Source organism: Podarcis melisellensis (assembly GCF_964234715.1).
Source record: "Podarcis melisellensis genome assembly, chromosome: 8".
NCBI lineage: Eukaryota > Metazoa > Chordata > Lepidosauria > Squamata > Lacertidae > Podarcis > Podarcis melisellensis.
The window spans coordinates 44,675,193-44,690,907 of NC_138540.1; the positions used below are offsets into that span (position 1 = coordinate 44,675,193).

The window sequence follows — 15,715 nt, forward strand, 5'->3', positions numbered from 1 at the left end:
TTAGATAGGCAAACCTACTTTATTGAAATGCAAAAAGAATAGCTTACAATATTAGGAAATTGCAAATCATAGTAAGTTCCAATCATGTTTTTTACAGTTACAAAAATTTAAAAATTATCAAATATTTGCAGAATTCAAAAAATCATTTATTACTGCAATCAACCATTTCATACTTAAACAGTTAGCCTACTTGTATTATTTCTTCCTTGCATTCATTTTGATGATTTTAATGGCTCACATAGCTTTGTTTACTTGCTGCCTCCCTCTGCCAAACGGTTGGGCCAGCCCCTGAGGGAGGAGGAACATAGGAAGGAAGCTGCGGTATACTGTGTCAGACCATTGGTCCATCCTGCTGAGTATTGTCCACACTGACTGGCAGAGGCTCTCTGGATTTTCAGACAAGGGGCATTCCTATGATTCTATATTCTTGGAGGAATCAGGGTTGACCACAGAACCTTCCGCATGCAAAGCAGAGGCTCTGCCGCTGAGCTGTTACAGGGCTTCTCCAAATATATGCATTAGATATAGCAAATCTCTAGCTGTGACCCTTCAAATGCTTTGATGGGGGAAGAGGAAGAGGAAGACTGCCCCATTGACTGGTTTAGCCTCCACATGCCCTAGTCCACCAAAGTATCCCTTTCCAAACATTTGAGGCTGGGGGAAAGGAGACTATCTATTCAGCCAAACAATGTTATTTGGATTCCAGCAATCTCAGTGAATAGTTGTTATTCTGCTTTTTGCTTGAAGCAGAACAGCAACCACTGGCTGTTGCTAGGTCACCCACATCTGGAAGCATCCATAACATGTGTGCAGTGGAGGCTAACTAGTGTGAATAAATGAGTTAACAGATGACTTGCACTGTTAAAAAGAAATACAAGCAAGCGAGACTGCAAAAGCCACTAGGAATTAACCTCATGACACAGAATAGTTCAAAGGAAGGCTAGATGGTGAGAGTTTCAGCTGAATATGTATTTTTTAAAGAAGTAGAAAAAAAGCATCTCTTCTCTGGTGTTTTTGTTGCCTGTGGTAGTGAGGGGTTCCTTCTGCAGTGCAGACAAGCAGATTGTTTGGTGTTTTACCAGGGAAGGACTTTCCCATCCAAGTTCACAAATGTGCCATGGTCTTTCTCGGAGAGAGAGGGAATGGTGTTCAGGATTTCTTGCACACTGCGGTCCACAGTCAGTGGGGGCTGCCCCTGGAAAGAGAATAGGGAAAGTGACACAACAACTTGCAGTTAAACAGGAAAAAAATATTATTTTACAAACAAAATTGGTAAAACTGGTTTGTCATAATTCTAATTCTAATAATAATAATAATAATAATAATAATAATAATAATAATAATAAATTTATTCTTTATACCCCGCCCATGTGGCTGGGTTTCCCCAGCCACTCTGGGCAGCTTCCAGCAAAGCATAAAAATTCATTCAGTATTAAAAACTTCCCTAAACAGGGCTGCCTTCAGATGTCTTCTAAAAGTCAGATAGTTGTTTATTTCTTTGACATCTGATGGGAGGGCATTCCATAGGGCGGGCCCCATTACCTAGACTACCAAGTTTACCAAGAAACAGTAAACTTCTATATATTAAATTCAGTGGATGTTACAGGCTTCTAATCAAGATGGTATATCTACAGCTTCCCCTCCCCTTCAATTTCTTAAACTATTTACTGAAGTGTTACAGCTTAAGTCTTAAAGCTTAGGTTCTGAAACAAGGTGGTAGTTTCTGTCAGTTTCCCAGCCTTCTATAAATCTTACTCCTGAGGCTCCTCTATTAGTATACCAGACCAGAGGATCACCGCTACCCCCCTCCGAGCTGGTTTTGGGATTACTCTTCTCTCACCAGAAGAGCTGTTCCCGTCTTTCTGAATTGAGACCCAAGCAGAGTGTTCCTTCACAACTCCACTTCTCCTGTCTCAAATTCAGCTACCCAGTTCTCACTTGTCTGTAGTGCTTTTCTTCTAGAAAAAAAAGGTGCAGGTAAACAACATGAAGTCGTTACAGTAAATGCCACACTTTTAACCTGTGCTTTTCTTCCATAAAAAGTTGTGGATACTGCGTATACTCTCAAACTGTGTATACTCTCAAAAGACACTAATCACTGTCATTCGATCTAAGCTCAGAAATGTATTTCTCTGGTTGTAGATCTTTCCCTCAGGATGGATGTTACACACAAAACTCAGAGACTATCCTCTTATCTAGCGGAACATCAAAAACCACAGTCTCCACTCCTTTCCTTTTTCTCTCACAAAGTGCTGTCTCCAACCCCCTCTGGCTAACTGTACCCGCAGACAATCAAAGTGAGTCTCCAGCCCAGCACTCTGTAAGCTACACCACTCTGGTGGAATTCCACTGCCCCACCAGACCTCTGGTCTACCTGAGCTTTCCGTCATAACAGCCTATGAGAGGAAAACAGAGAAATATTCTTGATAGCTCTTCTACTTATGCATTGATAAGGGTGGTCTGATAGACATTACATACATCCAAAACGTTTCTCACAAAGTCTGCCACCAAAGGATCCTAGGGCTAACCTACACTGGACCTCAAAATTTGATGTTCCATTGCAGGAGCTGTTGCTTTTCCAGGGGAATCAAATTCATTTTTCACGCCCCAAAATTTATTAGTTTTCTCTTATAACACATAGACAAAAACACAAAAGAAAAACATTACATTTGACACAACATAAAAACTTAACAATAAAAATACACAAAATAAAAGAAGATTTTTTTCTTTTTATTCCCTGGTGTATTTACATTGCTAAAAGACTTCCTCGACACCCTCCAATCTGGATTTCATCACATTACATATTTAGCAGTTCCCAATTTCATATTTATGACATCAGTATCTTCTTTCATTACAAACTTCTTAACCTTACTTCCAACTGTAATCCATAATAATCTTTATTATTAATCTTTTTCTATCCCTTATCCTAATCTGTTACTTCTAAGGATTTCTTAATTATCTTATATTACAATATCTCACTAAATATTCTTTAAATCATGGGATATAAGTCTATGGGTGTCATTGCAGCTTTGGAAAGACAATAAACGAGTGACTTGTACTGTGCAAAATAAATGAATGTCTTGCGCAGTGAGAAAAAATAATGACAAACATGGATAAGTCAAGAGAGAGCACACATCCTCATATTGATTAGTACCTGGTTAAGGGGAAACAGAGACTAAGGATATATTGATTGTTCCCACAACTAAAGGGTGGAAGAAGTGGGGATGTTAGAAATTTCTGCTGTGAGCAAATATAGAATTTACTCAGCTCTCCAGGAACAGAATTTATTGAAGAAAAACAATCTGCATTTGTTTACAGTTTGTTTGTTTTTAAGCACGCTTTGCTTTTCCTAAGGATGTTATAATGAAGCTTAAAAGGGGTTTAGAACACTATAGGGAAATTGTAAAGTGACGAGCCTTTAGCTGCTTCATTTACTTGGAAAGAGGGAAGTGAATAATACAAGGTATCTGAAAGGCTGAGAGAGAGGCTGCCATTGTGTGAGACTCTTAATAATGGAAAGCCTTATAGTGCTGAGTTGGTTAGGAAAGTAAAAGGAGTGGGTGGAATAGAAGTTTAAAACACCCACCCACAGTAAGGAAGCAAATTCCAGAAGCACAAAAAAACTTTTAAAGGCAGCACAGACCTTATTGTTTTGCAATGGTCTATATGTGTCAGGTCACATGCTGATAGTTTCTAGGAGTCACAGGTGAGAGTTTAGTGCAGGGTGGGGAGCAAAGGTGGACAAACTAGTCCAGAAGGAGTATGACATGTCCCCCACCAGAGGTACTACTCATAACATCCCATACATGAATCACGTACCAATTTATTTCCCATGTCTGTCTGTAACCACCCAGGATGCAATGTAATGCACAGGATGTTGTCTTTGGCATATCCCAGGGACTGGCACCGGGTGAGCATGTTCAGAGCAGCCTAGGAGAGGGACATACCAGAAGCAGGTAGAAATTCAGTTCTGTTTATAATTTGATGAGAAGCTACTCAAACCAATACACAAACTGAAATACAAAAATCTCTGTTCAAAATTTACACTTCTCTAAATTTTGTGGCTCTGTTCTTGAACCACTGTGTACAAAAAGCATATAGCATACATAGAAAAGTGCACATAAAATTCTTATATTTGTAAAAATAACATACAAACGTGTATCAGTGAAAACTGCATTAAAAATGCGTCTATTAAGAGTGATATTTTCAAGAGGATTTTTAATACGAAAAATCACATTACAGCAGAAAGGAAGATGATTGAATTTAAGGCTGGGAAAATGAGAAGCTGCAAGAAACCAGAAATTAGTGACATATGTCCATTCCTAATTATGTATACCTTTTAAAAAAATTATAAATTATCTGTACTCTTTTTCAAATACAACTATTTAATTATGTCAGTTTGTTTTAAAAGTATGCTATCAGTATCTTAAATAAATGCTATATACCGGTGTTTATTTTTAAATCTATTATTTTATATACATAATGTGCTTAGAGATTTTTTTAAAATATATCAATCTATATTCTGTTAAATTAAATAAATAGGCCAGAATGCACTAACTCTAAACAAATGAAAGTGTCTGTATGTCACTAACAAAAATGGGTACAGTCAAGATAGGATGGATTTTCTAAGAACCTCTTCAGCACCCTAAGGTGAAATTAACTGAGAGTCACTTTCAAACTTTGGATTGCAGAGCCAACCACTGTGACCTCCATACCTTGCTACAACGGTAACCAATGATTTGCCCTTCATTCCATACAAGGACATTTTTAATGGAACCGGCTTCACTGGATACATTGATAATGGCAGCTTTGCTGCAGCTCATCCCTTTCTGGGAGCTTTCCTGAGATGCCTTCTTCAGCAAGGGCAGGAATGCCTGGAGAAGGGAAGGGTAGAATGAATGTTGATTATTATTAATTTACAAATCACTTTTTCCATTCATCTAAAGGCAATTGACAAACATACCAGAAAAACAGATAAAAATGGTTTTCAAACAGTCCCCCCTCCAACTAGCAAAAGACAGGTTTAAAACCAATAAAATATGGATACTTAAGAAAGATACTTCTGTTGTGATATTCAATTATTGACTCATGCCTGTATGCATGAAAGGGTTATCCTTAGCCCTGAGCACAAGTTGCCAGTGGGTGTGGCTTAACAGGCTTCCCTTGCTTCCCTCCCTTTCTCTCTCTCCTGCTTCCTGGAACAAAGAGGCATGTGGCTATGGCTCCTAGGTGCAAGAAAAATAAAGTGGATTCAATTAGCCCTCATCCAGCTTATCACTGCATCCAGACCCCGGTCTAGGACCTGCTCCACCATTCCTGATTCTGAAGTTACAGACAAATAGAGCTGGACCTTGTGCGAGATCTCCATATGGCCACACCCAAAGGTTTCATATGGATGTTAAATAACTCTGGAGACATGTAGTGTCCTGCAGCACTCCATAGCTCAAGAATAATGAGATAAGACTGCAACTACTGCAGAATAGTGCTGCTGGTACCAATCTCCCATAGACCGTCTATGGTCATGAGAGATCAAGCAGGAGCAGCAGAATTGCACTCTCTCTGACCCTCTACTGATAACCAAGGGTGATTCAGTCCCAAATCAAGTTCTGAACCTGGATTGGAGTGGGTCTAGATAATTATATACAGCCTTCGCCTCAGTGAGAAGGTCAGTGTATCTCCTCTCCAGTTCAATGTTCTCACTGTGAGGACAAACATAAGCCCAGGAGTTACATGCAGTGGCATGCCAAAGTTCTCTTGCAGGTCACCCAGACAGGAGCTGTACAACCTTCTCTCATCACTTTACTTCCATAACCACAAATACCGTTAAATTTTGGTGTGGCATGCAGCTATAAAAAGTTCCTGCTGTTCATATGTTCTCAATGCAAAAGGCACACCGACCCATCACCCCAACAACCAGAAAGCAACCAGAAAGCAACAACCAGAAAGCAGTGGCATCATGACCTTCCAAAGTCAAGGGCTCTGTAACATGCCAAAAAGTTTATGTAACAAAGAGACAAAGAGTCTTACCTGAGTCACCAACATGCTACCAATCACATTGGTTTTGTATACCTCAGCCATACTGTCTGGTGTCTCTGTTTCCAGAGTGCTTAGCTTTAAAATCCCAGCATTGTTTATCAGAAGATTTAGCCCAGCTCCCTTCAACCACTCTGTGACTCGGGTTGCAGCAGCCTTGACACTAGATGGCTCGGAAGTATCTACAGTAGCAAAAATATTTTAAAGGAAATGAAAGTGAATGAAGATCTAACCCTGCAGACCTCACCAGTACTGCTATTGCTCTGTACCTGCAGTCGTCTTGCTCTGGAAATCCAGAGGACTATGCATCAATTTACTTGGCACATTTTTATGCATACATGCTATATATATTATGTATACCAGATAAAATGCACGCAATGGACAAGCACGTTTGCCAGAACTGTACAGGTATCCCACAAGGGGAAGAATAATAATAGGAGGGGCTGAATTGTGGGATCCTGGATTAGAGGAGGGGAGATTTCCCCTTTCCACCCCAGTCTCAGCTACTTCAGAAGGGGAAGCAGGGGTGCTGGCTCTCCCTCTTGACCTTGCTTCCCAGCTGAGGCTGGCGAGGGTTGTGAGCCACCAAAGACAAAGGAAGCAGCAGTTGAACCAGAGCATGCAGTCTTGTTGCCTAGAAACAGGTGCCACCTTTGTAGACAGGAGCATACTCACCCAGCCCAATGAAACACATGGTTGCAAACCCAACATTCCATCAAGGCAAGCAAGTGCCATGAGTAAATGCACCACGCTTAGTCTTTAAAAGTTTGGTAGGTGGGGCATGGAAACTTGTTGGGACATCTTCATCACTTCTGTCCAATTCTGAATTTATTTTGTTGTTCCTGAACTTCTGAATCATGACTCCTGAGTAATTTTTCTGCCGCTGAGCCTGCACCATTATTTGTCTGAATAAAGGTATTTCTTACTTTTAAGTAACAACTTCTGTCTGCATGTGTTGGACAGAAATAGTACCACAGATAGCTCTAGGTGACCTACTTGCTCAGATGAAGGTTAGGACCAAACTGAAACCTTTTAAATCTTGACCTCCAGACTACCTTTTCTAGCCCATTCCACCCCACTGTGAACAACTTCAGAGCCTTAAAGGGCTATCCTTCTGACCTGAAGATGGACACTTCTCTTGTCTTCCATAGCCTCCTAGTGCACTGCTGGACCAGCAATGTGTGGTGGGAGGCATTTGGCTCCTCAGGCTCAGGGAAAGACACTCGTAAGTGCCCTGGCTTTAGGCACAATGCTCCCCTGATCCCCAACAAGCCCCTCAGAGACTTGAACTTTGTCCAGTTCCTTAGCTGGTATCTTTGCAGCCTCCCAACCTATGTCTGGCTTACTACTAGATTCAGGGGTCATGGCATTAGCAGTGTTTTTATAGGTGTTGCTATACTTGTGAAAGTGAAAAAGGTCTCTTTTCTATTGTTATTCACTTTTAACTGACACACAACATTCCACAACTACAGTCCTCACTGGGCGATTGGGCTTTTCCCTTTTTTATATAATTAAAAAATATATGTGTTGTTCTGAGAAACACTCAGTGTTGGATTGAGAATGCTCAAGGCCAGGCGTTGACTACACTGTTGCCAGTATTTACAGTACTCCCTTTGTTTGTTCTATTACATTGCCTATTTACTCACTAAGCATGCCAATTGCTGCAACACTGAATTTATACCAAATAGAGGAACACTCTCTCTCTCTCTTTTTATCTACCTGGCAGAATATTAGCTTTTCTGCTTTGGTCCTGGATCCAACACTTTTTTTGAGTTCTTATATTCTAAGGTTGTTTTGAGAAGGCATTTACTGTGGCATTAGAACTCCTCATACATGCAATTTTTTCTGCAGTTTCTACATGACACTGTTGGCATCAGAATGCCATTCTGCATCTCCCCCCCTCCCCCTGCTACTACAAGATTTAGTCTAGATCTTCCCCTTTCTGTGGAAAATCCAAGTGGTTAAGTAAACAAACCCAACCAACCATACTTCTGTCAGCCAACAACCTGTTTGTGACATCTAAATGACTGATTTGCAGTATTGAGCCCCCATCTGGAAGCTCCCTAAGTGAGCACTGGAGAAACAATGCACATGTAACCTACAAAAGACCTTGAATGAGACGGCCTTGAATTCTAGCTATTGTAGACAGTAATTTAGGATGAGGGAATTTAAGGTGGGGTAGGTGGAGAGAGCAGGCACTTACCCAGTGCAAGAATCTCTACTCCCTGGTGCTTAGCAGCCAAATTCTTCAATTCCTGAAATATTTTTTTAAAAAAGGAGAGAGAGAGAATAGAACTTCATGTCCTGCATACGGGATTATTTGAGACAGGATAGGAAGAGGAGGGCGATTTCCCACTAGGCATTCACATTGTTACCATGTTTCTTCCCTCTGTGTGACAGCAAAGAACAGATATTTGGGGCTCAAACCCAAAGTCACAATAAACCACAGGAGCAGTAAGAGTAATCCAATAAATGGTTGATTGTCATATCAGATTTATTTATTTGTCCCCAGTCATTAGATCATTAGAAAACAAAGATTAACAGTAAGGCAAGGTAGCAGAAATAGAAATAGTGAACTTGGAAGCAAATCAACTACAAAGTAAACACACTTAGAATTCTGAATTTCCTGGACAAATCACAACATGCCCCTCTAACAAAGGTTTCCCCTCTTTAGAAACAGTGAAATGAAATATAAAAATGAATGAAATAGTATGAATTTATGCAGATCTGAACAGAATTATGTATAACCAGAATGAAAAAATCCTATAATTAACTTAGAATTCTGAATCTTCCTCACACAACTTTTCTTAAGAAATAATTTTCTTCTGTCATCAATTATTGCAGATAGAAAATACAATTTTCACAGTTGCATGTTGGTCCTCGGATGAAGGGCAGTATAGAATTTTCATGTTTGGTAATGGTTACCAATTGTCAGTGAAAGAGTGCGCCTTTGAGGATGAAGTCAAACCCTTGGAGAGTTACAGCGCCTGCTGTGGCTGTAGAGTCCAATATGGTAGAGACATGTTTTGTTGCAGCTGGGGCAAATGAAGGCATCCTGTTTTGCTGATGCAGGTGTACCATGAATGCCTCTTCTTTCTGCATTCCTCTCAGCAGCCATTCCTTCTCTGGTCACTGCAGTAGCTACACAACCTGATTGTCTCCAAGGGATTCTCACACAGCAGGGTTAATGTTGCCAGCCTTCATGTCATGTTTGCAGACAACTCTGTTATGCAGAGTTGATCTGCCAACAGGCCAATGGGCTTCATATTTTTTAAAGCAATATTTATCACCTATACCAATGGTAACAATTTGCAACACTCCCTAAGTGCACCAGTGTAGTAGTTATGGAATTGATGTCTGCATGATATATGGATCATTTACCATAAGACACACTTTTTTCTTCCTAAAAAGTAAGGGGAAATGTCTGTGTGTCTTATGGAGTGAATGTGTGGTCCCTGGAGCCAAATTGGCCAGGGGCAAAAAGCAGATCATGCTTTTTTTTTTTTTTTTTTAGGGAGAAGTGGGTGTTGAAACAAAGCCGCTGAACATTTGCCGATCGGGGAGAGAGATAAGGGATGCTAGAGATAAAGGAGGCTGCCTGGGAGGGGGGAGATAAAGACAGCAAACTTGCAAAGGGGGGAAACAGGAAGACTAAAGCAATAAGGAGAGAAATTAGAAGAAAAGGAGGAGCAAAAAACTGCTCCAGCTAAGGAAAAGAGACTAAGGCAAACAAGAGGGAAGGGAGTATTGAAAGGAAACTGTTGATCAGTGGGATTGGAAGAGAGATAAGGGACGCTAGCAGAGGTTGCCTGGGAGGGGGGAGGTAAAAGCCCATGGATCCTCAGGATTTTTACATTGGGTCACCCCAAATTCACCATCACACCACATAGCATGTCCATGGCTACAGCCTGCACCAAAATAATCACGCACCCACTGTTGCGTGGGACCACAATAGCGCAAAAACATGGTTACAAAGCATGGATCCACATGGATCCTCAGGATTTTTGCATTGGGTCACCCCAAATTCACCATCAGATCACATGTCTGTAGCCACAGCATGAACCACAAAAATCATACATCCACTGTTTTGTTCAGAAGATTTTTTTCTTATTTTCCTCCTCTAAAAACTTATGGTCAGGTGTGTCTTATGGAGCGGAAAAATACGGTAATGATCTTAAGTTTTTCTTGTCACAAACAGCATGCACTCAATCATTTGACAGGGCAGCACTATTGTCTTTCCCCATTTTATTGGTCAACTTTCTTGTTTTCCTTATGCTACTTATATACAAACTTATATTTAAAAAATTTAGCAACTCAAACTTTTTGCATGCAGTTCTGAGAAACCAGATTTCACCACTAGAGATAAAACAAACCTCCCCCAAGAGAACCACAAGTCTTAACCCAATATAATTTGTGGCTTCTATCCTCTAGCAGTTAGGCATAGAGGAAGGACAGAGCACTCACTTGCCTGCTTGCAATTCCTTCTTGCCTTTGGCTACCAAGCATGTCTTTATATGTGACTGAGTAACCCCGATGAAAAACAGTGTTATTCTCTAATACATGAACAGAGAAAGAGCTTCCATGTAAGAGGGTCCAAGTATGATTTTCAGAAAAGATCACAAGGAACACTTGCTTCTGTTTTCATGCAGTTTTGTTTCTCCACCAAAAAATCAATTCCAAACCACTTCTTTCTCTAAATTAAAAGAACAATCTATTCCAGCCAAGAGATTAAAAATAAACTTGTTTGCTTTGAGCCATGCAACAGGAGAATACAAAACTACATATTTGCAATCGTTTCTCGGTTCTGCATTTCTATGTCGCAATGCTACACTGCTGTTTACAGCAAAAGAGGGGTTTGTGGCTTCTTGTGAAGTCCCTAGGAAGGAATGCCTAACAAGGAGCTGGAGAAAGAGGGCTTCTTGCTTAGCTGGGGAGAGGAACTCCCCAGATGAAAAACAGAGTGTTATACCTTAATATATGGATTCACAAATCAGTTTCCTGGCACTCTTGTTTCAATACAAATTATTATGTTTAGCAATATTCTAATCCTAAACACTTTGACCCAGAAAAAATACCGTATTTTTCGCTCTATAAGACGCACCAGACCACAAGACGCACCTAGTTTTTGGAGGAAGAAAACAAGAAAAAAATATTCTGAATCTCAGAAGCCAGAACAGCAAGAGGGATCGCTGCGCAGTGAAAGCAGCAATCCCTCTTGCAGTTCTGGCTTCTGGGATAGCTGCACAGCCTGCATTCGCTCCATAAGACGCACACACATTTCCCCTTACTTTTTAGGAGGGAAAAAGTGAGTCTTATAGAGCAAAAAATACAGTAATCACTCTGCTCAATGTAATTGGCTCCTTAGTAATCTTCATCCCATGGTATGTATTTCAGAAGCTTTGGATCTGAGTTATTCTTGTTATCTCCAACACTCATCAGGATATTTACTTCTCTCTTTAAATGCTCTTCAGGTGGGAGTAATTAACTTCTTTCCAGCTTTTCATTCCTAGCTCTGCAAGGAAAAATTTCAGCAAAGGCACCCCAAAAGGGGTAAACAATCTGTGCTTGAGCCGACATGCAAACTATCTCCAAGCCACTTAACCTACCCCATGAATGTGGAACTTAAAGAGTTCCTCTACTGACCAGGACACAATCTCCTTGGCATCAAAGGGAAACCCACCCTAAGTTCCACCCTGAGCTCACCTGGGCACGTGGTCCCTCTGGGTCCCGGCAGGTGGCAAAGATCCATTCTGGCCGGTTGCTTTTCCCAACCAGCTGCCTCACCAGCTCCAAGCCAATACCCCGATTGGACCCAGTCACCAGGACACTGCGTGCATTCAGCACAGCCATCTCTCTTCCTAGCCTGTGCCAAACTGACTAAGGTCTTTGCCAACCCAATCAGAACGGTAAATCTAGCCCTCAGCTTCTCCAACCAGGATTATATAACTGCTGACATTGAGGGACAGGAATGCCTTTGTGTAAAAGAACTGAAGGAGAGCAAGATCAGCTAAGGGGCAGGAGAGACCCTGGTCTTGGTGGGGTATCTATGATGGAGTCCTCTCAGTCTGAGGCTTGCAGCGCTGCATTCTCAGGCAGGAGGGGCACTGGGTCCACAAGTAAGTTTGACCCACCCTCTAAGCAAGAATGGCTTTTGAGACTATGGGACTTGTTTACTTGGTTGAATGATTAGAATAAAGGAAGGGTGATGAAATGATATTAGGCTTATGGGGAAATTGAGCCCTGCTTGCTTATCACTTATTCAAATGGTAGGGTAGTACAAGTTTATGCAACATATAAGGCAGTGATCTCCCAACTTTCCCACTGCACTGGCCTCTTGAAAATTGCTGGGGGTCTTGGAGGACCACTTAATGATTATTCTGCCTGTTGTAGCAATTGTAATGCACTGTGTTAGCAGCTGTATGGTTTTTAACTGTGCTCATACAGACACACCACAGGCCACCTGAATGAAGGTAATGGAGAACTCCTAGTCTTTGGACCACACTTTGGGAAGGAGAGGTGAAAAGAGCAGTGGTGGCTGATGTAGGTGTCTTTCCCCGGTTGATAAAGGGCATGCCTACAGCACTGGCACTTTCTCAAAATCCCTTATGTGCCCACTGCTGAAGGAAGGAAGGAAGTCCTTTGGTGTTGGCTTCCTGGATGCCTTTTGGACAAAGCAGAGGTTAATGTCTCCTGTTGTGCCCAGCTGCAGCTTTTTAGGGTTGGCATAGTAGTTCCACTACATTTTGAAATAGACTTCCAAAATGCTTTCAAATATACACTATGAGTATATGAATCATGGCTACAGCTGCCAACTGAGTGTGGTGTGTGAAATGGCACCTAGACACCACTTCTGGAAGAGCAAGAACATTTCAAAGCCAGGACCTGACAGGTGCAAAGAAGCTGGAGAGATCAGAACTGAAGCTGTTCGCAATTTTGAGCAAAGTTGTCAAGGTTTAATGTAAAGGATTATGGGCTGGTATCTCAATGCAAAAATGATATATGATCACATTGCATTGTATAACCTTCCTTTTGTTAGGGATGAGATTGTTGGCTCATTGCTCAAAAGCAGTCACCTTTGGCTCATTGGAAGAGAAAATTGAAGCTGGCATCTTTCCCACTCCACCTTCGCTGGGACGTTGTAAGTTCGATCTGCGTGAGAAAATAACAACTTGTTCATGGGTAAGTACTTTTTAAAAAAATGCACTGAGACTCCAGTGATCTCTCTTCCAAAGAAACCCAAACCCATTGTCCCTCCCAATATTATGATGGGTTGTGTCATAGGGCTTTTTTTGGGGGGGTAAAAGTATTGTAATTTGAGCCCCCTGCCACACACATATACCACAATCCCATCCTATGCAAACCATCTCCTGAGTCATGAAAGAAAAGTTTCTATTTTAATTCTGAAATTTTATTTTCGACATTTCTAAAATTATACGATGACCCACGTGGGGGGGGGGTTCTCATGTTATGATGGGCAAATACAAAGGCTACTGACTCTTCCAATGTGGTGTAGTGGTTAAGAGCGGTAGTCTCGTAATCTGGGGAACCAGGTTCGCGTCTCCAGCCTCCCAATATTCTGCCCCTCAGTCCCCACTTGGAGTGCTACCTATCTCCTCCTCCTCGTTGCGTGTCGAGGTCCCCAAGCCACCCCCCAAATAACTCACAATGCACACTTAATTTTTGTTTAAGGTTTTTGGCAAAATTTTGGCCACAACTTTATTTAAATACAAAACCGTGAGTGGTTGTTTAGGCATTGGTTAAGACTATCTGTCCCCCCGCCTGTGGACAGAACTGACTTCCGGGCACCACTGAAAGCCAGTGCGGGAAAACAAGTCGGGGAGAAATGGAGCTGAGACCCTCAATTCTCACCCGCATGCTCCCCGAAGGCTTGCCGGCCCTAGTCCCATTCTAGGGATTGGACGAAAAGATGGCAAGCCCCAGGATTCCTTTAACGGAATTCCCTTTCCGCAGCAACCATGGAGGGGCAGGGCCAGCCTATCCTAACCCCTCCTCCACCAATTTATAACCAATGCCTAACCGCAACCTTACAAGTTGTGACGATTTGCTATGCAGTAGGCAAAAACCAAATGGCCCAGCCAATCAGCCAGATGGACAAAATTCCTACCAGGCCTCTGCCCCAACGGTAGACGACCCCATGACAGGCATAGCAAGGTCAATGCAACAACCCCTTACTTAAGGGCGGGTGATTCGTTGCACACAGCAAAGAGAAAGCTCCAGGCTGTGTGCAGAGTATTTAAACATTTTACCCCTCCCATCAAAATTGCAACATAACTTTTACCCCAGCAACCCAGTGAACCAATCGCTGCCCCAGGCCATCTTTAGAGACCCTGGCTGGTAACAGAGGAGTGGCTCGGCAGACCCCACCGCAACATGTGCTCTCCATGAAGGAGAACACGCTTTCCCAGAACTCCTTGTTCTAAGCTTCTGTGTAAAATGACACTTTCCCCCGTTGGCACAGCTTGCCTTCTGACGTTTTTTTTTTTTTTTATAAAACTTTTATTAAGATTTTTTACAGATACATATTTAACAAACAAAATAGGATTCATAACATCTTTTCATTCTATTGCGGACTCCCTCACGTCTCCCGCTTCCACTCTCATCATTAAAAACGAATTTTTCCAAGCAAATTATCATCTTGTTTATACTCTTAAGTGCAATATTTAGGTTAAACTCAAATAAAAAATTATAATTTAATGGTAGACAGTTATTTCTGCTCTGGCTTCCTTGTTAGGATTCAACCAAATTACAGTACTTTTGTAAATAAATCTTAAATTTCTTCCAGTCTTCTTCAACCCTCTCCTCTCCCAGGTCGCGGATTCTGCCAGTCATCTCAGCCAGTTGCATATAGTCCATCAGCTGCATCTGCCATTCTTCCAGTGTTGGTAGATCTTGGGTTTTCCAGCTCTTAGCAATAAGTATCCTTGCCGCCGTTGTAGCGTACATAAAAAATGTTCTATCCTTCTTTAACACGTTCTGGCCGACCATGCCCAGAAGGAAGGCCTCTGGTTTCTTGGTGAAGGTATACTTAAATACCTTTTTTAACTCATTATATATCATTTCCCAAAAGGCCTTCACTTTAGGGCAGGTCCACCAGAGGTGAAAGAATGTTCCTTCATTTTCCTTACATTTCCAACATTTGTTATCAGACGAATGGTATATTTTAGCCAATTTCACTGGGGTCATGTACCATCTATATATCATTTTCATTACATTTTCCTTCAGAGCATTACATGCTGTGAAGTTCAGCCCGGTAGTCCATAACCTTTCCCAGTCCTCAAACATAATGTTGTGCCCAATATCCTGGGCCCACTTTATCATAGCCGATTTAACCAATTCGTCTTGTGTGTTCCATTTCAGCAGCAAGTTATACATTTTTGAAAGTACCTTGGTCTTAGGTTCTAGCAGTTCTGTCTCCAGTTTCGATTTCTCCACCTGGAATCCTAACTTTTTATCAATCTTAAACACTTCCTTAATCTGAGCATAGTGTAACCAGTCTCGCACTTTATCTTTCATTTTCTCTAAACTCTGCAGTTTCCAATTGTCTCCATCCCTTTCTAGTATTTCCCAATATTTTGGCCAATTGGCCTCCATATTGGGTCTTTTTCGGGCCTTGGCCTCCAAAGGTGACAGCCACCTCGGTGTTTTGTTTTCTAATAAGTCT

At 41.6% G+C, this 15,715-nt stretch overlaps 2 protein-coding genes and 1 long non-coding RNA gene across 4 annotated transcripts in view; 1 reads left to right on the forward strand and 2 right to left on the reverse strand.

The window, feature by feature from the left end:
- LOC309375048 (C-signal-like) lies at positions 1 to 11,961 on the reverse strand. Of its 2 annotated transcripts, XM_081920435.1 has the most exons (6): positions 11,737 to 11,948; positions 8,237 to 8,288; positions 6,028 to 6,215; positions 4,716 to 4,874; positions 3,820 to 3,930; positions 1 to 1,195 (listed from the first exon to the last, which is right to left on the reverse strand). In XM_081920435.1, exons 1-6 carry the CDS (start codon positions 11,881 to 11,883, stop codon positions 1,076 to 1,078), a joined length of 777 nt encoding a protein of 258 aa, XP_081776561.1. In that variant the 5' UTR covers positions 11,884 to 11,948; the 3' UTR covers positions 1 to 1,075. The 2 variants fall into 2 exon arrangements, with proteins under 2 accessions (XP_081776561.1, XP_081776562.1); XM_081920436.1 differs by lacking the exon at positions 3,820 to 3,930 and having other exon boundaries at positions 11,737 to 11,961.
- LOC309375039 (C-signal-like) overlaps positions 11,945 to 15,715 on the forward strand; it is a 22,390-nt gene continuing 18,619 nt past the window's right edge. Inside the window, exons 1-2 of the mRNA XM_081920422.1 lie at positions 11,945 to 12,149; positions 13,070 to 13,212. Coding sequence (XP_081776548.1) covers positions 12,002 to 12,149; positions 13,070 to 13,212 — 291 coding nt within the window. The 5' untranslated portion in view covers positions 11,945 to 12,001. The remainder of the gene's footprint in view (positions 12,150 to 13,069; positions 13,213 to 15,715) is intronic.
- LOC309375080 lies at positions 12,965 to 14,464 on the reverse strand. The gene is made up of 2 exons (XR_014170805.1): positions 14,333 to 14,464; positions 12,965 to 13,182 (listed from the first exon to the last, which is right to left on the reverse strand). It is a non-coding gene; the product is annotated as an uncharacterized lncRNA (long non-coding RNA).